Below are 27,516 nucleotides of genomic sequence, written 5' to 3' on the forward strand. Positions count from 1 at the left end.
TGTGCGTGGAATGAAACGGCTTTAAAAAAAATCTTTTTGATCGCGTCGGGACCACGGGCTTTGAGCAAAATGCCAACAAAATATTTGCTTTAGAAAACACGGTACGGAGTTTACACGAGGGTTAACACTGTGTGAAAATTTTGTTAAAATGCAATTTCGATTTGTAAACACATCTTTAATCTTTAATCGAGGTACGTATAGCACGCAGATTTTTTTCCAATGCCGGCAGAACCAAATCAAGCGTGTGATTTCATAATTTTTAAAAGTTCTTAAACAAAAGTTTTATTAAACCAATACGTCTCCGAGCGATACTCCAAATTGGATTGCGGAGGTTGCGGATTCAAGTCCTGCCGGAAGCGTAACTTTCAATTTTTTTCCTTTAATATAAAATATAAAAGTTTTGTTGTTTGAGGAGTACATGTGTTTTAATTATTTGCTCGGTGTTAAAGGCCACACCCGGTATATCTTCGTGTAATAAACAAATAAATAATCCACAACACAATCCTTATTGGCAATAAATGATTGCTTAGGTACTGCGGGACTAGGACGGTTTGTGTAAGATTGTCCTCAAATATTTTCTTATTTACTTGTTCCAACGAAGCTTCCAAACCAAAGAAAATATATAAAAATGTCATATATCATAATAAATATCTGGAATGAGTGCAATCTGTCATTGTTATGAGGGCATTATGAGCTGAGTGCGTCCTCCATCACTCTGTCAATCTCCATGGAAATGATGCGTTGATATTCGGATATGGGTTTACATATATACTCTGTTTATTGATTGCCATGGGAGATGTAGGTTATTTTTTGCGATTAAATAAAACTACACATGTAAATAGTATATTACACACCAAGGGCAGTAAAGTAAGAAATGTCTCAGATTACATATATGATCTAAGGCTTTCTTATTTATTGCCCGAGGTGTATTCGACGGAGCTGGTAACAGAAACACATTATCTGTAAAAATTTCAACTGTCTAGCTATCACGGTTCATGAGATACAGCCTGGTGACAGACGGACAGACAGACAGACAGCGGATTCGAGTCTTAGTAATAGGGTCCCGTTTAAACCCTTTGGGTACGGAACCCTAAAATGTCCCATATCATTTGTCATATCAAATGTAAAATGTATCCACGAATGCAGTGTCGATACAAACCCGAAAGGGTTTCACGGCACTTTTCTGTCTGATGTAATGTAAGATTTTAATATAGAATAAATAATAATAAAATTTGGGGTCAGCCCTCCTTGTACGTTTACGCCACAATGTACGGTTTTGTGTTGTCTCCGTATCTACCTCCACCAATTTCAGGTCCTTTTTAATGGTCAGACTCCAAGTCGCGGGGGGTCGGCCTGAACCTCTTTTTCCCTCCTGAATGGCCATTACTTTTCTCGTCATGTGGTCTTCACTTCTTCTTCTTCTTCTTCCATACCATCTCAGGCGGTTTTCGCGGAGTTTGTCTTCGATTTTAGCGAGTTTGAAGGTTCCTCTTATGTATTCGTTTCTAATCTTATCCATCCTAGAAACTCCGCCAGCCCAGCGCAGCATTTTCATCTCTGTAGTATGCAGTTTCTGTTCATCTGTCTTTTTCGATGGCCAACACTCAGAACCATACAGAAGAGCGGGTCTTATTGCTTGTTTGTACACTTTGCCTTTGGTTTTTATTGGCATTCAGTGGTCACAGAGGACGCCTAAGGAACGGAGGACGCCTACGCGTACGGAACCCGTATAAACAATTACATAAAAATAATATCACAACATTCACAACAAAACGCCTCTGATTTACACTGTAGAGTGTAGACCATAAAATTTACTACGCAAAGTACAATGAGCTGTCAGTTTTCAAAGACAGCCGGCCTGTCTGTCTAAACGCTAACTGCCAGAAGTTTCTATTGGTTTTTCTGGCCGTCCATTTTTTCTATTTTTATTCCTATAGTAGTTTAGATTCTTCAACCGATCAAGCATCTACACGGACTGGATCAAGTTCTGATACTGAAATTCTGCTCCCACAACCTTGATGCTGGCAAAATTGTCCCAATGGACAGATGCCATAAGAACCAAAAACTGAACTGAATTATATTACTCCACAATTTCCGTGCTCGCTTATTCGCAGTCAAAAATGATTTGAAATTCATTTTGTTGCGCTGAAATTACACATTCTGAGACTACTTAGTATTTCATTGTTTTTAAATACAAAGTTTTATAGAAGCATTTATGTAGGTAATTAGAATCTGTAAAGTTTTAAGGGGCCGATTGACTATCAGTCCGCTGGACGATATCGGCCTGTCAGTTAGAACACAAATTTTACAGTTCCGAACAACTGATAGGCCGATATCGTCCGGCGGACTGATAGTCAGTCGGCCCCTTTAGTTCATATAATTGTATTTAATCTAAGCACTAGCAACTTATACAGTTGTGTTTGAAACAGGTTGAGTTTTTAAACTTTTTCTTATTTGGTTGATGCCGAATAAACGCGAATAACTAATCATTAAATACGGAAGTTTTTCGTGTTCAATGCATGCTGATAAATGGGGATAAAATTTATTTTTAATCGAATTTAAGTAGATAGCAAAATACTAAACATATTAATAACGGGTCACTCACGTATTTTAAGTCGAAAAACGCTCGACATGTTTCACTCCGTACCGAGGAGCGTCATCAGGAGCTTAGTTATATGTTTAATATATCTGTGTCTCACGGAAGTTTTGTTATTATGATAGCAGAATCATTGTAATTTTAACTAGAGCTCCATTTCCTAACTAACAGTGTTATAAATGTGTTTTTATTTCACGATTTAAAAATCACCCTGTATACCTAATTAGTATCTGCACCGCGTGATCCCTTAAACAACACGCTGTAATTATAATTTTATACAAAACAACCCTCAATTCCAAGGTCGAATTAAAAGCCGGAAACGGAATTTAATTCCGGTTTTAATTGCGGGTCCGTTCTAATTATTAAACTTAATTGGAAATTTGTCCGGATTGAGGGAGGCTTTCGGAGCTCTGATTGACCACAGCGCCTAAGTAAATTAAAAGGACATACATACGGCGCGATTCGAACAACGTTTATAAGATGTCACAGCGTTACGTTATTGATCTCTCAGTGTCAAAAGTGACATATTGTCAACCAAAAACGCCATTTTTGACACTGACAGATCAGTATCTTATCGCTGTGAAATAAATCTTATAACTCTTATAAGCATTGTTCGACTCGGGCGGACACTCGAGATACTACCCTAACGTGCATAGCAAACGAACGTGGAATTTGGTTACTATAGTTGGTCAAACCAAGTTGTCAGTAAATAAAAACAAAAACAAACCTATACTCATCCTGTTCTTTTGGGTACTAGTACTAGTGTAATACAAAGATAGTATGATTCTCTCTGTCTAATGTTTGAAATGAGACAGTCCTTTGACAAACTATATACTCTGGCAGTCAGTAGAATAAGGCGGAAAATTTGGAAACTATAGGCAAGATCGATCTTATTTAGAGTTTTTGTATTTCGCACCTTTTTCTACTGACTTATTATTTATTTTATTTATTTATAATACGGTATTTGACTAGTACTAGTCAAATCAGTTTCTTTTTTCGAACTGTCAAAACGATTTTGCTACTATGCAATTTATATGAAACACTAGCATGTGACGTCACAAACAAATTAACTTCTCTTTATAGTTTTATACGAGTTTTAAAATATAAATTGTGTCTAAAAATAACTGCTGTCTACGTTTCTCTATTAATCTTCCCGTGCTTTTTTTCATGCGCGTTGTAAAATAATTTATTTTAAATACCCTATTAACTTAAAATTCAGAGCAGGAAACAACCATAATTCTACAAAAAGCGATTAAAAGAAAGTATTTTACATTTAAATCCATTCTAAGGTTTGAAAAGGGGTAAGGGTTTTAATTTATGAATACCTATTCAAAAGAACCAATTAGAAATTACCTCACGTAGCCATTGCTCTATTTGAAATGGGATACATAGGGTATATGGCTGTATTTAAAATATATTATTTTACACCATGCGTGAAATAAAGCACCAGAAAATTCATACAGAAACGTAGACGGCAGTTATTTTTAGACACAATTTCTAATCGAACTTAAACTATCGTGAGACATATTTCAAAATATTTAGATCAGTACGGTTTTTACTCACTATTATTTTTAGTCGCTTTTGGCGACATGTTTCGGATTCTTTGGGAATCCTTCCTTTGGCACGAGTGTCCGCGGCGGTTGTACGTCGTGCACTTCGTCGTGTACGATTCATTTCTATTTTAAAACCCGTATAAAACTATATAAAAGAGTAGGTAATTTGATCGTGACGTCACATGCTAGTGTTTTATATAAATTCTATAGTATCAAAATCGTTTTGACACTTCGAAAAAAGAAACCGATTTGACTGGTAGTCAAATACCCTATTAGCAATGTAAATACTACGCTCAGCCGGGTGCCGCGTTGATTCGTTCCTAATTAGACAGCAAACGAGTAAAAGGGAAAATGGTTGAGCTAATATTTGTTCTGGAAGCGTTTTGATATTGGATTATTTTGTTGCGATTATTATATGAGTGGGTTTTATAATTTTTATATACGTGTATATACAGCTTGGCAAAAAAGAGTAGAAAATAATAGGGGCGCCACTGTCTATGTAAAACGTCTTGCATTAGGCAACCATTGAGTCACTTTGACGTCTCTTTTGTATGAAAACAGTAAATGTTGCCATGATAAAAAAAAAATTGTTCCATTTCTACTCTTTTTTGCCAAGCTGTAAGTGTAGGGCATGGAGACTATATAAAGGAGCCAAATCTCTATGTATGAAAAATGTCCATCAAAAAACAGTATTAGGCGGCGCCACCATACACCGAAATACTACCAAAAACAACCTACGTAATTTGGTCGGGTTATTTGTTGCCTTATATGGTTCATGTTATACTCATGTCCCAGAGCCTAACTAGCGCCACCGGAGAGATTAGGAACTATTATTTAAAGCTGAAAGCGGTCACTTTTGCAATAATTCTGCCATAAGAGATTGGCATCCTTTCTATACCATCCATAGTGTAGGGAATTTAATAATGACATAATAATATCTATCTACATGATCAAATGATCATGCATAAAAAACGTAAGTGACGTTGGAAATTCAATGTGTATGAGATTCATAGGCTGGAATACAGTTAATAACCGAGATCAAATACAGCATGTCATACAAGATGAATTCTAACACGTGATCAAAATTAGGAAATTTGGAAATTTCATTATCTAGTTATATACCTATAGCTATACATTACAATACCATGTTTCTATTAATTCCTGTAAATTTTGATCACGTGTTAGAATTTATCATGCTGAATTTGATAGTTGTAGTATCACTACATAGTATAAAACAAAGTCGCTTCCTGCTGTCAGTCTGTCCCTATGTATGCTTAGATCTTTAAAACTACGCAACGGATTTTGATGCAGTTTTTTTTAAATAGATAGTGATTCAAGAGAAAGGTTTATATGTATAATACATCAGCATTACACCCGTGCGAAGCCGGGGCGGGTCGCTAGTCTACTTATATACAAACACAAACGAACGGCAGCAAACAAAGACAGTGCATGCCCTGATAGTACTGAAGTTATTGACAAACCATATTGTATGTCAATCAATCAATCTTTAAGTAGTATGGCTCCATCGGTACTGTCGATGATTTCGCCAACGTCAAAGTGGGATCCACGTGGGATCGAATTAATATTTCTAGATTTTCTTCAGCCAGTGTACTGTAAATAAAATTATGGGCCTCTAGGGCTCTAGCCAGACACGGTTAGAGGTAGAAATACCAAATGCTGTTAGAGCACGACGTTGTTCGGTAGTTATTGTTGTTGTTGTCTCGTAAAACCGATAGCTGGATTTTACGAGAAGCACGTGGACTACCGGCCGTTGACTCCAAAATGGTGGTTAAACACGCTTTGAGATTAATTCTCCATTCACTGCACACTACCAAATTAGATTACTGTATAATAAAGCTATCGATATTACACTTGAAACAATATTAATGAACAAAAAATTAAGGAATTAATCACGAGGCTACTATCAAGATGGCGTTCGAACCGGAAGTCCCATACTGTATTGACATACAGTATGGTTTGTCAGATGTCACAGCGTTACGTTATTGATCTGTCAGTGTCAAAACTGACATATTGTCAACCAAAAACGCCATTTTTGACACTGACAGATCAGTATCTTATCGTTGTGAAATACTTCTTATAACAGTTATAACTCTTATAAGCATTGTTCGACTCGGGCGGACACTCGAGATACTGCCCTAACATGCATAGGAACCGAACGTGGAATTTGGTTACTATACTCTGGCACGTCAGCTGTGTCAGTAGAATAAGGCGGAAAATTTGGAAACTATAGGCACTAAAGATCGATCTTATTTAGATTTATTTATATACTACTTATATACAAACACAAACGAACGGCAGCAAACAAAGACCGTGCATACCCTGATAGTACTGAAGTTATTGACAAACTATACTGTATGCAAACATAATTGTATGGAGTGAACACATTCAAGTTAAACTAATCAATATGAAGTACCGTATTGATTGATACTTGTGTCTTGTGTCAATCAACGATTAATCAAACAAGATACGCATTTAACCACAATTCAAATATAGTAATCTTAGATATAACTACGTAATAGATGGATACAGTCTAAGGAAAAAACGTGCCTTGAAAATCAAGTAAATTTGATTCTCGATCAGATGGCGCCACTACCTTTGGCCTACTGTCGTATAGATGGCGTTGACGGTTTCGTTTTTTTATTTAACAATTTTAACGCATATCAGTGAAACAACATGCGTCAAAATAATTAATGCAAATAAAAAAAAACATTTATCCATATATACCTAAATACATTTTTTGATAATATTTTTATTTTTAGTTTTAATCGTGTGTCGATAGATGGCAGTGAATTTGCTGTGGCTACAAAATTTACTATGACAGTACCGCTCTATCCTATTAAATAAATCCTCTTTGACTGAACTAATAGACTTAAGAGGCCCACTGATTATCGGTCCACCGGACGATATCAGCCTGTCAGTTGTTCGGAACTGTCAACTTTTTGTTCAAACTGACAGGATGATATCGTCCGGCTGACTGATAATCAGTGGGCCCCTTTAAGAGCTAGCTCTGCAACTGTAGTATAACGGTAAAACAGTATACAAGGTACAAGCTTTTACCTACTTTTTTTCCAATTCTAACAACCCCAAACACAATTATTTTGCGTTGTTTTATCACAGAGTTCCCATGGCCACCTCCTGTCTCCAGCATCAGATTAGCTCCATGTCATCATACCTATAATAATTATTGCATTGTCATCCGATTTACATATGTATGCAAAATTTCAGCTCAATCGCAAAATTAAGAAACCAAAGCTTACAGAGGGTTATTATAACATTTAATTATTCGATGATGGTCTATTTCTATCTTCATCTACAAATATCATCATTACTGCAGTGACAGAGATGGAGATACACGAATTTATATTTCGAATCGATGGGAATTACCGTGCATTTCTGTACACGACATATCCCCATTGTTGATAAACAAGGATTCTCCTCAAACTTATCGCACTTATGATGCTACTTGGAATTTAAGTCTTATTTGAAAGCCATATAGTAGTTTTTAAAGTGACAAGAGTGAATGAGATACGATTTAGTTACTATAACTGTTTGTTCGCTGGCGTCGCATTGAGTAGATTGGATTTCAAATGGATGTATCGTAATGGTAGATGTAGCGAAAATTGTTCTATTTAAACTCAATGGGTTAGAGATTGAGAATTAAATGGAGTTAAATGAACAAAAGTCTGAATCGCTATCTGAAGGTTGTCTGGAAGAGATCGCTTTTTAGCGATAAGTCCGCCTGTTGTTACCTACTCACTTATGTCCTGTCTTTGTTTGTAACATGTATTTTTCTTTGTAGTGCACAATAAAGTATTTTTTAATACAATTGCTCAAAAAGTGCTACTTTTCGTGGCTGTTTAGCGTGCGGAAAGTTGGTTTTCGCGAACTAGTGCTTTGTACTTTTCCAATTTTTTTTTAAATTTTTACTTGTTTCCAATTCATGACTACTTATTGATGAGTGTTAATATTAGTTTCCTTTAAACGTCGTAATCAACATAAAAACCTACTGTTAATGCAAGAATACGAAAAATATGCATATTTCATATTTTATTACTTACCTCTTTATCATTATAAGTATTATAACACGTTTATTTTTTAATGTTGAAAAACCGTTCTTAATAAGTTGTCTAAATGGAACGGAACGCCTGTTAAAGAAGAGGCGTATTTTCTTATTGCAAGAATGTTTTAAGTTTCCAAAGGCAACATACGATATTGTTTTTATAAATATACGATACACAAATAATCGTAAATAATGATATTTAGGTAATAAAAGTACAATGTTTTAATATTTACAATTGTTTCTGTTTTATACAATATGCATTTGAAAAAAAAACTTTCATTGAAGTGGGTTCAATAAAAATCTATTCTAGTCGAATAAAGGCTAGAAAAACACCTCTTCATAATGTCAATGTCAATAATGATGTCACAGAATTAATAATATAAAAGTTTCGAATTCCGTTCCTTACTTGTTGCTTTTCTTATTTTTTCGCAACGTTATTTAAAAAAACGTCGTCCGATACACGTGCGGAAATGTCATTCTTCACTCGTCCCGAGTTTTGCCACTCGCCTACGGCTCGTGGCAAGATATCTCGGTACTTGTGAAGTAATGACATACTTTCCGCACTAGCATCGAAATATACTATTATTATTATCGTCCTTTACATAATCTCGGGACCATGGGGTCCCGGATATTTGGAAGGCGTGCGTGGGGCCGAAGCCAACACGCAGAGACCCCTTGTAAAAAGACAATCTACTCTAAAAGGTGATGTGACACCAACCGACGATTATCCCTGTATGTACTATAGTAGTGCACCCAAGGACAAGCCCCGGTTAGTGCAGGACTATTGCAATGATAAGAAACAAAATAAACTAGGCTATTGTGTTGAGATGTTAGTGTACTGGTTACCGGGTCTATGGAAATACTATGGCACCTGCCCCAATCTATGTTTAAAAACACGAAAAAAAATGGACAGGTGGTGACTCGCCAACTCACAATATGGGTCCCCGAAAACGGCCGCTCGCACGGAGCGACAAGGGGACAACATCGCGTGAGTAGCTCAGGGTGTGGAGAGGTGTGCACCGCTTTCTACCCAGTGGCTGTAAACACTCACAGCCACTGTGCCAACTCGCGTCTTATGCATATTTCACTTCCACCCTGCGAACATATAGCTCTGACACCCCACTCTGGACGGCCGGTAAAGGCAAGCCAGAGGTGAGAGTCCTGCGGCCCCTGCTCAGTGTTCACTCCAGCCGGCCAATGAAGGCAAGCCGGAGGGAGGGGCCTGACCGACTCTCGGGGGTATGGGACCCAAGGGACGTCACTTATTATTATTATTATTAAAAGTCAACTCAGATGGCGCTGTGGTGTGGTAAACAGTTATGTGACAGCTAGGTGACATAATATGTCTTAAGTACCTATATATTTTTTAATTGAACTCCCAATATTAGTTCTATTAAAAAAAATTGTTTATGTACTTAACAACTAGGAACTCCTGCAAAAATATCTCAATCATAAATAAAACCAACCAAAATTTTCCTCAAAAATTTAGAGTACCAGCGCAAAAATATTAATTATGAATACTGACCTACGAAATGTTTGCCTGTTTTCGTTTCTAGTAGAAAAGTTTCTTTAAAAGAGTTTTGTTCCACAGAAACATTTTATCCTGACTGTATTACTAGTACTTGGCACGAAACACACTACACTTAATTTAAAGGCTACATTACATACATGAAAATAAATATCCTTAATCTACCACGCACCTCTCCATCTGTACCTACACTTATTCTAGTTTGAACTTTATTTCATACAAAATAAAGTTCTTTTTCACACTAAAGTGGTTTTAAAAACAATGCACGCGCATTCTGTACATTAACAATGGAATAACGACTTTATTTTAAGTAACACACGATTTGCTTTTGTTCGCAGCGTTATATTTAAAAATGTAAATGGAGTTGTTTTCCCACAGCCAATTTCCGACGCAATTCATATTGTATTAAGGTGTTTTTTTAAGTTGCGTGGATATATTTCGTGGTAACAAGTGCCTCGGAACGCGTTGTAGTAATCCTTTTGGACATATTTCCGCACTTACGTGTTTCAGTGGGTTTAAACGTGGGTAATTTAAGGGGAAATTAACAATACTTGAACAAATTGTCTGTGATACATCTTCCTACGTTTTGCGTTCATTTTTCATTTAATTGTAATAGGTTAAAGATGTCGACAAGTGTTGAGGTGAATTACATACACAAAGAATGAGTGAATAATATTCAATAATTGGAACAAAAGTTTTCGTATGCACCCTAAATAGGAATTCGGGTAAAATAGGTGAAAATCTTATGGTAAATGTTTGGCTGTTTATTTCTTGTTGTCCAGTTTTTCTATCACTTATAAAGTGCCGACTAATCGCCCTTTTTTGCCGACTATTCCCAAACTAATTACAGGCTAGATAGGCATACGAGGCTAGATAGTCGGCTTTCCCTGGTGTATTTAAAATTAAAGTTTTGGGTCCAGTCAAATTATTATTTTTTAGTCAATCTTGCAGCTGACTGTTGAACTTGCTATCGGTACAAAAAAAATCTCTTGTTATATGGAATATCTTTGTGTTAACAATTTAGGTAAAAATATCGTTATTTATGGAATGGGGAGTTAATTATGGGCAAAAAAATTGTGCAACAAATCCATTTGAAACCAATGTTTAATTGCTCATCGTAAAAAAAAACGTACTTAGAAACACACAGTACAGTGCTCTAGAGCAGAAACGTTTAATTTTCTGTATACTTTTTAAAACAACAACGACCCACTTTCAGAGAATGAGAAATGAAACGGATATTTCGGGCTCATCGGGAGCCCTTTATCAGGATTAGTGAATCACGGTCCCGCGGCGCTCCATATCTCTGACTCAAACGTACACTCGGCGTCAAATACTCTGTAGCAGTCAAAGTGGCCATACTCAATATATGGTGTACCCAAGGGCCTGACACTCTTTGATAGAGAAAGATAGTCTTATTGCGATTCCTAATATAAGAGGAAAGAGAAAATAGTGCCATGCTTTGTCCTTAGTATCACCGACCGGGTTTTTTTTTCACACGTCGGGTTATGGCAGCATAGGTAGGAGGCGATGGCGAAATACCGAAATTTATAAGAGTGAAAGAGAAAAAGGATTATGCTGCCATACATTAACCTGTCAATACATGAATATGTCTTTCTCTTACCCCTGGTCGCTCGGTTTCATGTCTATAACTAGTTAACTACTATATTATGTCTATGGGTGTACCGAACTATTTGACTACTTTGGCTGCTACAAAGTATTTGTCGCTGAGTGTACAAAGTCTTGTTAGAATTGTCAAGCTCTAAGTTAACAAGCTTGAAACTTGTTCGTCGACTAAAACCTTTTAACGTGGATTTTATTCGTAATATCTCGTTATAACGTAGTTTATCTCGTAGCTAGTAAAATATCCTTCTTTATATTTCCAGGCGCTTTAGAGACATCCTACAAAGTAGAGTCCAAGTCTTATTTTAAGTGAAAAACTTTTATATGTGTCGAAGTCTAGTCAAAGGTCTACTTTGTCGCTTACCATAAGGACGAGATTTGCTTGTTTCTTTATACGAATAACCTGTCAAAGCGTCCTTATGGCAAGTGACAATGTGGGACTTTTTGCTTGGAAATGACATATAGTCTTAAATGAATTGACAAGTCTGACTGAGTTGATTAGACAATGAAGAATATAATCAGGAATCTTATAGGTATTCCTGCTATTTGTATAAAACTACTGATGTGCCGTCGGAAAGTCGAAAATTGCTAAATTGCCAGATTTAAAAATTTAGGTAACTTCTTATATTTTTGTAAGCAGATGGAAATTTTCCGTTTCCAAAATAAAAAAAATCCTTAAATTCCTATGACATATTTTTACGAAACCTTTTCCAACTTTATTAAAACTTTCCCCAACTTCTGTAGTTTAAACGAAATTTTTACAAATCCCAAAAGAACGATGCTTCTGTAAAATATAATATATACAATGTCAAATAAACCTATGAATACAAATAATTACATGAAGTAACTATTAGTCAACCCCGTTCGTTATCGCTCCCGGTGCAAAAGTGCCCATAATGCTCACGGCATTGCCCCGCTGGATGGCTATGGACAGCCTCTGCACCTGGAACGATTCGGAGCGGGGTCCTCTCCCTTTTGTCTAAGCCGACGGCCTATGTAATCCCAAAATAATAAAGCTTCGTCCAAAAGTTACTGGGACTTGAACTGACTAAGCTTATATTACATCACATTACATCCATACCTCAATTCATAATTAATTATATGCATTTTGCATATGAATACTGCGTTTCGAGTGCTTAATCTTCATTATAAATTCAGACATAACATTGGCTGTGCCTAGATCAGAAGTGAATATGTGAGCCTGGCGGTAGAGGATAAACTAATTCTGCAGCGTTTTGTATTGTATTGTAGTTCGGGCGATTTTCCGCAACTCGACGACTGGCGCCTATTTTGCGTGACATGGGGGTGGGCTAGTCCTGCCAGCCCAGCTCCTCGAGGAAACCTATCAAACCTTTGATGTTGAGTAGGACCTCGGGGAGGTCTCTCGGGGATCCGAGATGTTTTGCCCTGTATGGGGCCACTCCGCTGCACTCCAGCACCACGTGAGAGGCTGTTTCTTCTGTCTCCATGCATCCTCTGCATAGGGGACTGTCTGTGACACCTGTTATAAAAAGATGTTTGTTAAATAGTCCATGACCTGTTATGACACTGGTCACCATGCTCAGTCGGGTCTTTCCTAATTGAAGGAGCACCCTTGTGAGCTTTCCGCTGATGCCAGGCATGGCTTGTTTGGCCTGTCTGCATCCAGTCTGGTTTAGCCAATGTTCTGTGTGTAGTTTCCCTGTACGTGCCAGCAGCATTGAGCGTACCTTGCTAAACGGTATCGGGAGGATCGGTTCTGGGCCAATCGCTCCCGCACTCGATCCTTGCCTGGCAAGCTCGTCCGCAGCATCGTTACCCCGGGATCCGCTGTGTCCTTTGATCCATTGTAGGGTGATCTTATTGTTATGACATACCTCCATTAGTCGTTCGTGGCATTCGTGTATAAGTTTGGATGTGACTATATGGCTTTTTAGAGCCATCAAGACTGCTCTACTGTCGGAGAGTATGCGGATGGAGGATCCTACTACCTTCCTTGCAGTGATGGCAGCCGCCGCGTTTATGATGCCCATGCACTCAGCCTGGAATACCGAGTTATGGGCTCCTAGCGGAGTGGTAATTGACATGTTCAGGTCTTCTGAGAAGGTTCCAGAGCCCGATCCGCTGTCTGTCTGTGTCTGCAGCGTCTTAGTCAGTACACGGAACAGTGTACAGGTGTAATTATAAACGTCAAACTTCTATAAATTATGACGTTTAATATAACACTTGCACACTGTGCTATTAAAAACACTGTAGAGTTAGCTTAGCCTGATTTTATTACAATATAAACTATTAGTTTATAACATTTTCTTCGTTCCATTTGCTAGTAAACCCGCTTGCTAAGCAGATGATTCCGGTCCTTAGCGCGACTCGAATAATTCAGATGTACAGAATACAGACCCGCTCTGAGAAACCCATAAATTTTCTTTAAACGGAGATCTCGAAGCTTCCGTCGCCTTAAATAATAACGATTTATTTGCTAGCGCGGCATGCGACTTAGTTTTAGTAATCTGGTGACTTTGATATGCATAAATATAACGGAATTTCTACATTTCTACTTAAATTATTAGAGAATAGTAGATTCTATACTTTTGACGAGTAGTCTCTTCACCTCTTCAGCTACTTTGGATATTGACAATACAATACAGGCTAAAGTTTGGCTCGGATATTACCAGATATAGAACTTTTCGTGGCAATAAAAAGAATTACACATTTTAGAGCGATATGAAGTTCGTATAAACAAGCACAATGTAGGTATAAACACTAAACAGACCTCTTCGCCATAGATTTACTATGGCGCACTTTGATCTTAGATAAGCGGACGGACTATTTACTAGTGATACTAAGTAGTAAAGTATAGCGGTGCTCAGTGATGTTCCCCGAGTACGAAACGGAAAGGAGTCATCCATTTCTAAACGTAGAAGATAGATCCAATTTGTTACACGAATCCGTCAAATAAATAGGTAGTCTTATTTAATTGCGAGTGTCGTATTAGACGTTAAAAATAACTGCCAGACCATAAATATTTGGCAGTTACCTTTATGATACCATAAAATGTGAAGGGAAATTTTATGCCCAGCGTTTCATTCCGATGCTAACTTTGCAAAACAGTTTTTCGCCCTTCTGAGAGGAATACAACTTTTTTCCCTTGAAGAGGGTTCTTTACACGCGTAACATATCAATTTAACACATATACTTATAACACTTATACTCTCACGTTTTGTACACATACTTAATTAATGTCAAAAAAGGTAACCCGTTAATGACATTAATTACATACTTATATCTGTAAACTTTTTGTTTAAAAAAAACTTGCGCAGGATGTTATTCAAAGCTTTATTATAAGTGGGTGAGTGTGCAAAACGAAAATTGCCACACGTTATTATTCCGAAATTATGACTCTGTCGGTGTATGACCCATTTGGTGTATTTGGCTGCCTTTCCACAGAGGTGGAGATGAGCGGAAATGAGAATAGACGTGCGGGAATCAACCAATAAAATAAATATTGGACATTCTTACACAAATTAACTAAGCCCCACAGTAATAAGATCAAGAAGGCTTATGTTGTAGGTACTCAGAAAACGATAAATATGGAATGGAATCAGTAACAGCAGCTAAAGTATAGGGATAAAGTGTAATAGCAATCATTCAATTATCAGGCAATTCATTAACTCTGTCAATTCCACCCCCCCTTTTCACTCTCTTTAGGGATTTTTTTATTTACTTATCAAATGTTACAATTTAAATACAATAACAAAACTTATAAACTATTATTAAAATTAACCTATAAACCTAAAAACAAATTAAAACTAACAAAAATAAATTAAACTACGAACTAAACAAACTAAACTAAAAGTACCTAAAAAGTCCTACAAATAAAAAATTGGCCCCAGGTCTGTGCCGTCCGGTAGGGTGCCCAGAAGGCTGATGATTTCCGACATAAAAACTATCCTATGTCCTTTCCCGTGACTCAAATTATCTCTATGACAAATTTCAACTAAATCGGTTTAGCGGTTTAAGCGTGAAGAGGTAAAACAGACACACTTTCGCATTTACAATATTAGTATGGATTGCAGGCAGGGATTTATTTATCGAGAAGGGATAACTTTCAGTGATATGTATCAGATAAGTGTCAGTCATATGTCATATCATATACCATCAAGAGCTTTGTCTATATATATTCTGTCGCTGGTTGTATGGATTTAGCAGTAAAGTTGTATGAACGTGGTTTGCCGTCACTACGCTTCGCCAAATCCGCGATTTTCCATTGCGGTACAGCGGCTGCCGATCTGCTAATAAGATCTCGGATTACGCGTTTTTGTTACGAATCCAAAGGTCAATTTATACTAGTTATGTGAGACAAACGGCTGTTAAGCTTTCGTAATTCATCCCATTAGGGACGCAGCTGACAAATTGCACTTAACTGTCATTTATTGGCCATTCCACGCTACCGAGCTCGTTTTGAATAAATTAAAATTTAATAATTTCGATGTTTTTTATTAATGGCTTTACTTTTAACAGCTTTTTGCGGGTCTATGGGAGATTTAAGTTTAATACTTGATTTGGGAAATGTTATGTTCCCTTGAGGAACGGACATTGATATTTTTACTTTCGCATTTCGTTAGGACAGTGTTAAATTTTATATTATTACCAGGCATCGTAAACTGCGAGCGAAATCCATTGAAGTACTAGGGTTGTTGTCAAGTCAAAGTAGTACGTCATTTCAATGGATTTTGCTCGCAGTTTACGATGCCTGATTATTACCAAATTACTCGTAGCTTTTCAGTGCATATAGAGAAAACCGAATAATGTCAAACAGGGGCCGAAAATTGAAATGTCTGTCACCTAAGAGGGTGATTTTTAAACAGTTTCATAATAACTAGTCCCTCAGTATTCTGACCGAACAAGAAATCGAACCGTCATTATACAATCAGTCAAAGTTCGATCAAATACCGCCTGTAATTTGACCCCAACATTTGTAACATCTGTCGGCAATCGAATCACAGGGTAAGACACTGTTGTCGTAATTAATGAAACTTGAGTTTAGTTAGGTCTGGGTATAATATAATATAACGAGCTGCAATAGTGCGTTGACACTATTTGAATTAAATTCAGCCAAAATTCAGGTAGGTGTCGGTTGTCGTTACTTACCGACCCAGAAAAGTACCTACAAGAAATTAGGTGTCTACATATTCTCACTTCACGTAAGCGTCAAGTGTGTTGATCGTGACGTCACGATCAAGTAGCGTATGGTAAGGGGTGTTTCGCGCGTGGAGTATGATTATCATACTTTGCCTGTCTAACTTTTGTATTGCTTTGATACAATGGGTCGCATTATTTGATCCTCAAAATAAACCTGATCGATGTATACCAAGCCAGGAGAAAATAACATTTTTTTTCTAACAACCCATTTTCCTTCCAGTGGTCGACTGCGACGTGTCGCCCTGGGGCACATGGTCCACGTGCGACACGCGCTGCGGCGCCGGCAGCATGGTGCGCACGCGTCGCGTAATTCGCTCTCCAGCGCGAGGCGGCCGCCATTGCCCCTCGTTGGTGCAACGTCGCGCGTGTCAGGAGCATCAGGGATGTCCGCATGACAGCATGCTGATGCAGAGAGGTAAGACGTTATATATAGTGCGGAGTGTAATTCGCTCTCCAGCGCGTGGCGGCCGCCATTGCCCCTCGTTGGTGCAACGTCGCGCGTGTCAGGAGCATCAGGGATGTCCCGGATGTCCGCATGACAGCATGCTGATGCAGAGAGGTAAGACGTTGTATATAGTGTGGAGTGTAATTCGCTCTCCAGCGCGAGGCGGCTGCCATTGCCCCTCGTTGGTGCAACGTCGCGCGTGTCAGGAGCATCAGGGATGTCCGCATGAAAGCATGCTGATGCAGAGAGGTAAGACGTGTTCTTTTTAGAATTAAAACGGGAAATATACAAAGGATAGGAACAGACAAAAGCAGATATTAAATTACAAACTAACCGCAGTCCCACAGGTACGCCACCCTCTTTCGTAGAAATGCGTGGACGCCGTCTGTGCTGCATTTGGTTAACATTCCTGAGATTCCTGACGTTCTCATCAAATGAATACCTATTTAGACCTCATGACCATTAAATTTGTAACCGTTTTACAAACTAATACTTACATTGTTGCAGACGAGACGGCAATGATTCTGCCCGGCGCTTTGTCAGTGAGCCGCCACTTCAACGCGACCTCCGACATCCGCAAGAATCTGCGTATGCGCAACCCGGATGACCCTGAGGCCAACGCGCACAGAGAGTGAGTACTCACCTACTACAGCTACACTCACAGGCATAGTCCCTAATCTGAGAAACACCCGAAATGACGGTTTTTGTCCCGAGTAAGAATTGTTTATTTTTTTATGTCTCGAGAAATTTGCTCGGTAAGGACCTTGCCGTAAGAATTTCATGATTTTTCGAGATGTACCTATTTAAAAAAAATACATTTACGCTTGCAATAATCAAAAGCAGAAAATGAGTACAAAATACAACAACACACAACAGTATACAATAACACAGCAATAGTATACAGTTTACAACAACAGTCTATACTAAGGTTATACGGTTTAACTCACGTAATTTTGACCGTATAATTAGCGTAGTGTTAGTATCACTCACGACAATTTAAATTCGAACAGTCGAAATAGAATAAAGTTTAAAAATTGCAAACCCCTCACGAAAACGTCAACAATTCTGTTGCCAGCGAACTGAAATCCAAAACGACCCACCCGCCATTATTTTATACTGGCTTTTAATTTAAAATAATAAACATCAATAAAACATAGGTCGTTCTGTGTGTCCGGCACAGAATAAATAAACTTCCGAAACGGCAATGAATTATAAATTATTAACAACAAAAGCCAACATTGTATGACTCGGTGAGCTTTAATATATACTCGTAAATCGTGTCCGCTAAATTCGATTTTCGCTAGGGTTGGCACTTATTTAAAAAACAGGTGAGCCTATAGCGACTGGAAATATGTTTGTTGTTTATTCGTGTTTATTGTCGTTCATTGCATATATGTAAGTACTCTACATAGATGCATATGAATACATTGTGTTATACTTAGTTAAAAAGCTTACTTTTTGTTCTGTGAGTGTTACAATAAGATTTCAAGCTGTCATACAATTGCACTTAATTTCCAATTTATATACAAAAAGTGAGGTTAGGTTACATTTATATTTATTTATAATACAATATATTATTATACTGTATAAAAATCATTGTATTAGTTGTTCTGATATTGGCTAAATACGACACTGACAAAAATAAACATTTTTTGTGGCAACCCTGTTAGCAGCGGAAAATCCGGTACAATCAAACTAAGCTCCATTTTGTATGCTTAATTAGCACGTAAACAGCGGACACTGCCTGACGTTGACAATATAACTACATACTTAACAAGGATACCTAATTAACGGCCTAGCTATAAGTATTAAACCTAGGCCTATGCATGCACCTATATAGAATATCAAAACAGATATTTCAGTTTATCGAAATCTGTGCTCTGTTAGAAATAACTTACAACAATGATGTTGGCATGTGCGTGTCTAGATCTAGAATAGTTAATTTTGTTTATCAATCGAATTGTCAATATTAAAATCGGTCGATTTTTGACATTCGCTGCCGCAATGCCGCTAATGTTACGTGTGTGTTGTGTGTGTGTGTGTGTGTGTGTGTGTGTGTGTGTTAATACTTGCACTTATACAAGTCCAAGTCTTCATCTTCTCAAATGACTTTTTCGTCTAAGACTGTGAGCGCCACACGCGCCGTGGCACGCGCTAACACACATTGGCACACAAAGGCCGACAGCTTACACAAAAGAGACAATGGCTTTTGTTTAACATATTACCGTCTTAGGTGAAAAAGTCATTTGAGAAGATAAAGATACACGTCAAGACGTAAAGGCCAATCCACTCATCGAATGTTTCCCGAAAAAAATGATGGTGTTGCGCGCTCAACCTCCTCGATCGTGTGATCTCACACCTATGGACTTTCTTTGCTGGATATGTTAAGACACGTCTCCGCAGATAAAACACAGATGTTGGACCACTTGAAAGACAACATTCCGCGTTATAGCCGATATAAAAGGCCCCAGTTGCTCGGAAAAGTGGTCGAAAATTGGACTTCCCGATTACGATCCATTCGAGCCAGCCGTGGCGCCCTTATGCCCGAAATCAGTTTTAAGAATAACTTTACTTTATCGCATAAGAATGTCTTTTAAACAAAACTAATACCATGACACATGCTTATATAATGAAATACATAACTATAATAATTTATTTCAAAACTTAACAACTATGTTTATTTACACGAATAAATTAAAAGCAAAATGAAAATAAAGATGCTTGAATAAATTATAATCTAAAGTAATTGATAATTCTCAAAGTAAAACTATGCAAAAGTACCTATATAAAATGTTTAATCATTAAATTGTTTTAAATGTGTAATTATTAATTTGTACATAGATTGTATAAAAAAAAAAAAAAGGAATCAATAATATTTAGAAAAATTGCATGATATAATATAAGTAGATAAGTTATGATTAAGTAGCTTTAGGTAATTGATGATAATCGATTTTATAAAATTTCTTTTAATTTTTCTTTTGGTTGTAATTGTTTTGCCTAAATTTTATGTTTTTGTGGGAATAAATGGCTTTATTATTATTATTCTCTTTATTTATCTTTCATCTTAGGCTAGGTTTTTATAATATGGATATAAAAGTAAAATACAAAAACACTTATAAAACATTACAAAAAATATATAAACACATTATAAAAAACCTAACCTAGGGTACCGCCGGCAGCGGGGCAAGGCCCAAGCTGCCGGTGGTCAGGGCCGCAGAGAGAGGAACCGGCGGACTATCCGCGCCGTGTCCAAGATAACCGCCTTCTGCATCTGACCCTTGATCCAACCACCTAGCGAGAGTCTCTCAAGGTGTTGGTCGAGACTCTTCGCTATGAGACCGTTCGCTGAAACGACTATCGGGACAATGATCGTCGAATCAACATCCCACATGGCGGTTATCTCGTGAGCCAAGTCTAGGTACTTACTGGACTTGTCCTTCTCGGCTTTCACGAGATTATTTTATAAATTTATTTTATTATTTTTATTATTATTATTAATACCATGACAATGAAATTTATTTTACGTGTTTTAATTTAACCGGTCAAGTGCGAGTCGGACTCGCGCACGAAGGATTCCGTACGCAAAAAAACGGCAAAAAAACACGTTTGTTGTTTGGGAGCCCCACTTAAATATTTATTTTATTCTGTTTTTAGTATTTGTTGTTATAGCGGCAACAGAAATATATCATCTGTGAAAATTTCAACTGTCTGGCTATCACGGTTCATGAGATACAGCCTGGTGACAGACGGACAGATGGACAGACAGACAGACAGCGGTGTCTTAGTAATAGGGTCCCGTTTTTACACTTTGGGTACGGCACTCTAAAACATACACCCTTTAGACATCACAACATTCTTATCACAGCACCAACTAAAATTACCCTACAATATTAATGACCTTTTCTAACCAAAACATTAGAACAAACAAACCTGCGCCTCATACCAACACAAGCAAAAACACGCTGAAAATACACTACTAAAATCATCCAATTACATACCTTATTCTTTATACAGTAAGAAGCAATATTGCATGAGTGGTTTATTATATAAGCACCTAGGCCAAGTACGAGAACAATATGATATTATGAGGCATAAAAGCGTGAAACAGCACAAATATTTGTCTAAGGAGCCATTTTGATTGCTAAAATAGAGATTCTGTTGCGAGAAATTTTGCTTTATACGGTGTTTCTTCAATCCTTAGCCAAATGCGAAGTGAGTATTATTGTATAAGATAAGATAAGATAAGATAATATTTCTTCATTTAAAACTTATGCTAATTGGTTTTATATATACAGTGGTGAATATACAATTTATACTTAAATACTAGTACATTCATAGATTCAACTCAAAATAGGTACAACAGGTCAAGTTAAAAACTTTAATACCGAACGAATTTGTATTTTCTGTCGCTCATGGAAATTTGATAACAATACCTAAACTAAGTAAACATTTACTTTTATCTTAGGTGTGCACTTTTTGTAGGTCAATGTATCAGTGGGTAAATGCTTACCGGACAAAATGGTTATTTATAATAACAATAAACTAAGTGACTATGACTAATCTTTTACTGTCTAGAAAGTTAATTGGTGATTGGTATAGGTCATACTAGAGTATTTTTGAGATAGCTTGTAAGTAATGCCGCGCCGCATTACTGCAGTACGGTGTAGCACTAATGCTGGAATAGTCTGAAACCGAACGATACCTCAAGGGACTTAAGGTGCCGTTCGTTCATAAATCACTGCGGTTTTATTTAGTCGTATGGCATATTTCAATTCATGGTCGCTTTACAAATTTACAAATGAATAGTTAGGTTCTTCAACCAATGTTGCGTTGGCGCTTAGCTTAAGTAAGTCCAGAGGATCTCCTGTGTACTTCCTTTTTGGGCACTCGCGGACTATGTGGTAAATGGACTGTACAGGTGCTCCACAGTCGCACTTCGGTATATCTTGCCACCCAACAATATCACTGCGGTTAACAGACTATTACTGACATGCCAAGTCACAATGCTAAAGCGTATCCTACGTCTCCTTGGACATGACTCATTAGAAAGAGATGAGTAAGACACCCAGTAAATTTCTGATAATGGTTCACAATTTTTCTCTTTGAGACTTTTCTCTTCTCCCCTTAGCTTAGATACTGTTGAACAATACATATATAACCCCGTCTTTGTAAATTTAAAATTGCTTGTTATTTATTTACGATTAATTCCTTTAATGTGGTCGCTGCATTGGTATATATTTCCAAATTCGAAACTTTTTAAAGAACATACTTATTGCAAAAAATAATTACAGGCGCACTCGGTGGGATAAAAGTCTACTTAATATAAAATCTGATTTTAGTCTAAAAAGTTTTAAGATTTAGATTAAAAAGTTTTAAAATACTTATATGTAATTTCCTACGGTGCTTAGTAAGCCTCCAAAAACTGAAAGAAGTCCAGTTTCCCAAATCTCTTGGATTCTCCAAGATCCAAGTGATCAAAAATAGTTATTTACGATACAAGTGCGGAAAAGAGAAAATTCGAAACGAGTGGCGATTAATTAAAACACGACCGCAGGGAGTGTTTTAAATCGACACGAGTTGCGAATTACCTTTTCGCACGTGTATCGTACAACGTTTTACAGTACATATGGCCCTTTAAACTTTCGACATATGGACGAAAAGTGCTCTTTACGCACTAGTGCGAGAAAGTAGCACCATATGTACTGTAAATAAATAAAATAAATAAATGAAAATGTTTATTTTTTTATTTTTTTTGTTTATTTCTGGCGAAATAAACCCCATTTTGCATTTACATATTCTGCCAAACTGCAAGACAGTTTGTTGGCAGAGGGGCAATGGCAAAAACAAAAATGCATTCCTAGCTCCCTTAGCCTGTTATATCACACTCGTCAATTCTCTACTCCTAGCCTTTTCGTAATATTTCCTACAGACAAATATCGGTTATGTATTATGATTTCGTTTTCTTTTATCATACGCACCCCGCAGCGACCGTAAACCTTGATGTGTCGTAACATACAGTTTGGGAGGTCTCTTGTTTGTCGTCAGGGATCGTCAACCTATTTTCGCGATGTGCCGATAGTGTCAAGTTTTTGGGATATCGTAAATATTGGTTAGGATGCTCGTAAAGTGTGGGTTTACTTTGATTTATCGTTAAGAGGGTTTTGTTTTGCTGAGCTGGTGTAGGTGCTATTCATTGTCTTATGGATCAGTAACATTTAGTATGTACACATACATATTACATACAAGTATTTGCAAATGGAGCTGCTGATATAGGCGCTATTTATTGTCTTATTCAGAACAGCATTTAGTAGGTACACATACGAGTATTTGTAAATCGGTTTTAGACAACGGCTCAAATTACCACAATGTGGTTGACGTTGACAACCATGTACTTTTACACAATCTTTGAATCAGGATATACCAGTCTTAGGGTACTAAATAGCTAAATTAAAACGATTATTCAATTGCAATCATTTTTATCGCCTGTCACTATGCCTGTCACGTTCTAACTTCTAACAAGTATGTAAGTGCAAAAGTGACAGGCATAGTGACAGGCGATAAAGATTCCAGCATGCTGCCACCGCTGTACGGATATGATCGTTGCATTTACAAGGTGGCTCAAAAATAATTTGTCAATTTTTAAAACGAATGATTTTCTTGCCATCTTTAAAAACTACAATCCAATGATTGTCACCAAATAATCCATTCATTAACTGAAACAAAAATTATTCTCTTCAAAATATTTTTCTTTAGCTTTGCTAACATTATTAACTATATAATATCGTCAGGTCGGGTGACAAGCAAAAGTCACTAAGTAACAGCACAAGTTCATAGCCATAGTGAACCGTATAAGGTTCCGAATAAGGTTGATTTTTGTTTAATTATTTTTCAGTAATTAGTGAGTTTTGCTTGTCACCTGACGATATGATGCACATAAAAAAATACAACTTATTTTTGGGTCATCGTGTATAATATATCGTTTATCATTCTCTATAAAACACGTTTATAGTGGTACTAATACACTTTATTACTGCAAAGTCTGTCTACAGACAGCTCTGTGTAAAAAAAAACATATTTCATTTGTGTTCTTTAATAAAAAATATGGTTGTCTTGTCTGTAAAGTCGGTGTACGCACGATAATTTTGCGTGATAACGTCATAAGTCATAAGAAAACATTGATGAAAAGGCCGTAACGTTACCATGGAGATCTGTCCACAACGTTACCATGGAGATCTGTCCACAACGTTAACATGGAGATCTGTCCACAACGTTAACATGGAGATCTTCCACAACGTTACCATGGAGATCTGTCCACAACGTTAACATGGAGATCTGTCCACAACGTTACCATGGAGATCTGTCCACAACGTTACCATGGAGATCTGTCCACACTTTGACACTTTTTCGAATTTAAATGTTTCATTTGTGTGTTTCTTTAATAAAAAATATGGTTGTCTGACTTGTCTGTAAAGTCGGTTTACGGACGATAATTTTGCGTGATAACGTCATAAGATAACATTGATGGCCGCAACGTTACCATGGAGATCTGTCCACAACGTGACACTTTTTCGTGCATACTACTGGTGTTCATCGATTTATAAGACGTTATCACGTCAATAACAAAAAAAAAAACTAAATACCACCCCATTTTGACAGTCGCTAATTGTTACAGGTACTGCGTCGAGTTTGAAGTCACCAAGGTCTCGAAAGCCTGCCACTTGGACTCAGACTACAAGGCGCTGAGAGAAGGTATGGCTTTGACAGATTATAGGTAAAGCCTAACCAGGAATATATGATCACGCGCCATGTTGCGGAATTTCACTGGAACTAATTTTTTTATACTACACTGAACTGTCACCCTATACATATAACAGCGCCCTCTTGACAATGATCATATATTACTGGTCTGACTTTACTTCTTGTGTCGAATGTTGACATGACAGTTCATTTTTGTATGGTGTAGCTGACAAGTAATATGTTTGTACACACTTTTTGAAAGCTTAGTTCTTAATATGGTAAAAATATACTTATTTCCGTAATTATGTTGTTTTTAAATTAAGCCCAACAAACAGCGAAAGTTAGTTGGTGTTGTTGAAAATGTTGAAATGCTTCCAAAAAATATATTTGTTACGTTTTTTGTGTTTTTAGGTTGTTAAGCTTTTTTATGAATTTCAACTATGCATTTAAAGGAGATTTGACATAATTGCCTCGAGGTTCAGTGAAGTAAAGAGATAATAAAAGCACACTAAATTAATCAAATAATTCCTTTTAAGAGATAGATCGGCTATAATTTGAAATGAATAAAGATAAGATAAAGATAGTTTATTATTCAAATAGGCATATTGTGGGCATATTACAATGCGCTTATGAACGTCAAATAAAGCTACACCGGCTCTAACCCTACACCTCTGACTCGAGAAGATTTAAATCCCCCCTCAATTGGAGGAGGGTATCCCAATATCGGACCGGCAACAAACCCGGCGGGACACATTTTTTCAAAACATTACATCTTATAATTAACATGCATTACGAGTAATAAGAAAAAATACAGTTTAATTCATGCAATTAGGTACATACATTAGTACACACAATAGTCATTCTTAGTGTGAAAGTGGTCATAAATTTCAGTTTTCGGATGCTCGTTGTTTTGTGGTTTGAATTTAAATTTGATAGAGCATTATTATAGTTATGTATTTCAATTCAATTTCAGTATTCAGTTTCTTTAGGTATTAGGTCTAAAAAAAAAACAGGGCTCCGAACCGGTATTGAAATACCTGTAAACATCGTTCCGTTATTTAAAAACCGGTTAATTGATGGGACGTGAACTAAAAAAAAATCGTCGTTAATCGGTCAATTTCGTTCCACAAAAACGATGAACGAATTTGGCATAAAATGGTATCTCAATAGAACAGTTATTTAACCGGTAACCGCAAACAAAAATGAAATTCTTTTTTTTCCCGGGTAAATGAACGTAAACGGTTTGAAAACTAAAACGGTTTCCGAGCCCCGCGCAAAACTGCCATACGCCTTATGACAGTGATATTCTGTTGTGCCTCGTTGATCGGATTACTCTATTCTAACTTCCATTGTGACCGGAAATTTGGCCGGCACCGGATATTGATTCCATTTCAATGCAGTTTTGTAATATTTAGCTACACGAAAAACCACAATTCAAAATATATATCACGGCTTTAATACAAGTAACAAAAAAATCTGTTCGTATATAAAAAATATATTTATCAAATAGAAATAATATATTTATCTATGAAAAATAAAATAAACTTTATTAAATATTTTCATCGTTCAATAAAGTTTTCAAAATTCACTAAGCACAACTATTGAATTAATTCTTCACGAAACTGGGCCCGAATTTTCATTTTAAATTGCCAATTGATTGCATTTTACTTTCCTGAAATTACTCTCGCTTTCAGTTAATGCCGTTGACCACAATTTGGCTGCTTGTATTTATAAATATACCAATTTCCAATGCGGTTTTTATAATAAATACGCCTTACGCTGGCTTTAAGGATTTTATGAGCAAGATATGGAAAATAGGTAAAACACATCTAAGACATAATGGTCCGGAGGAGTCTCAAATGGAGGTAAAATAATTAAAAATGTCAACTTTGTTTCATACAACTTAAAATATATTTATATACCTTTATAAGAAATTATTTCCCCAAAAATTATATACGGTGCAAAGAAATTCGTTTTTTTTACGGGTTGTGAAGTTCACCTTTCAGACTGAAAAAGTTCCCAGGCTTAACCTTTTCACCATTAATTACAATATAAATTATCATTACACGTTGACTATGGAGCATTTTCGCAAAATCAAGCTTTCTGGTATGACCATAGGGAACTAAGTAAGCTTTTATTATGTATGTTGCGTACTCCATACATATATTATGAATAAAAACCCATTTACCTATAGTAAGTTTTAAGCGAGCTTTGCGTACACTTATTTGCAGGGATCGGACACCGGTATTTTTTGTATGGGGACGAAGCCGGTATTTTTTCGTTCTTTGTTAAATATTTCATTTCTAATTGGGCAATCTAATAATACAAAGTCGTTACCTAAAAACACAACTGGGTCCTACATTTAGAGTATAAAATAATCCGAAGTATACAATATATTCCGAAAATATAACAATATATTTCGAAGTTTTTCTAAAAAACCGGTTCCGATCCATGCTTATTTGTGATAACAGCTTAATAAGTCCAACTAGGGAAAAAAGAAAAAGTGACCAAGTCTACCGGTGGACTTGGTCACTTTTTCTTTAGTGTATAATATCTATTACAGTTTATAGCGTAATAAGTACCTATTAAGTTTGTTAAGTGACTTTTAAACTTTTATACGTCGCATACAACTTATTAGTTATTACTTAGGGCCCCTTGAACCATCCCACTAACCCGGGGTTAAGCGGTTAAACCGTCAAGCCAGTGTCAAATTGTACTGGTAACTCCAGGTTTAACCGGTTAACCCTAAGTAAGGTAAATGATGTCGTATGGAGT

At 36.8% G+C, this 27,516-nt stretch overlaps 1 protein-coding gene across 1 annotated transcript in view; it reads left to right on the forward strand.

Annotated features, from left to right (window-relative positions):
- LOC134750226 (somatomedin-B and thrombospondin type-1 domain-containing protein-like) overlaps positions 1-27,516 on the forward strand; it is a 59,845-nt gene that overhangs the window by 31,880 nt on the left and 449 nt on the right. Inside the window, exons 2-4 of the mRNA XM_063685371.1 lie at positions 16,780-16,974; positions 17,512-17,635; positions 24,677-24,753. Coding sequence (XP_063541441.1) covers positions 16,780-16,974; positions 17,512-17,635; positions 24,677-24,753 — 396 coding nt within the window. The remainder of the gene's footprint in view (positions 1-16,779; positions 16,975-17,511; positions 17,636-24,676; positions 24,754-27,516) is intronic.

Source organism: Cydia strobilella, chromosome 19 (genome assembly GCF_947568885.1).
Source record: "Cydia strobilella chromosome 19, ilCydStro3.1, whole genome shotgun sequence".
Classification (NCBI taxonomy): domain Eukaryota; kingdom Metazoa; phylum Arthropoda; class Insecta; order Lepidoptera; family Tortricidae; genus Cydia; species Cydia strobilella.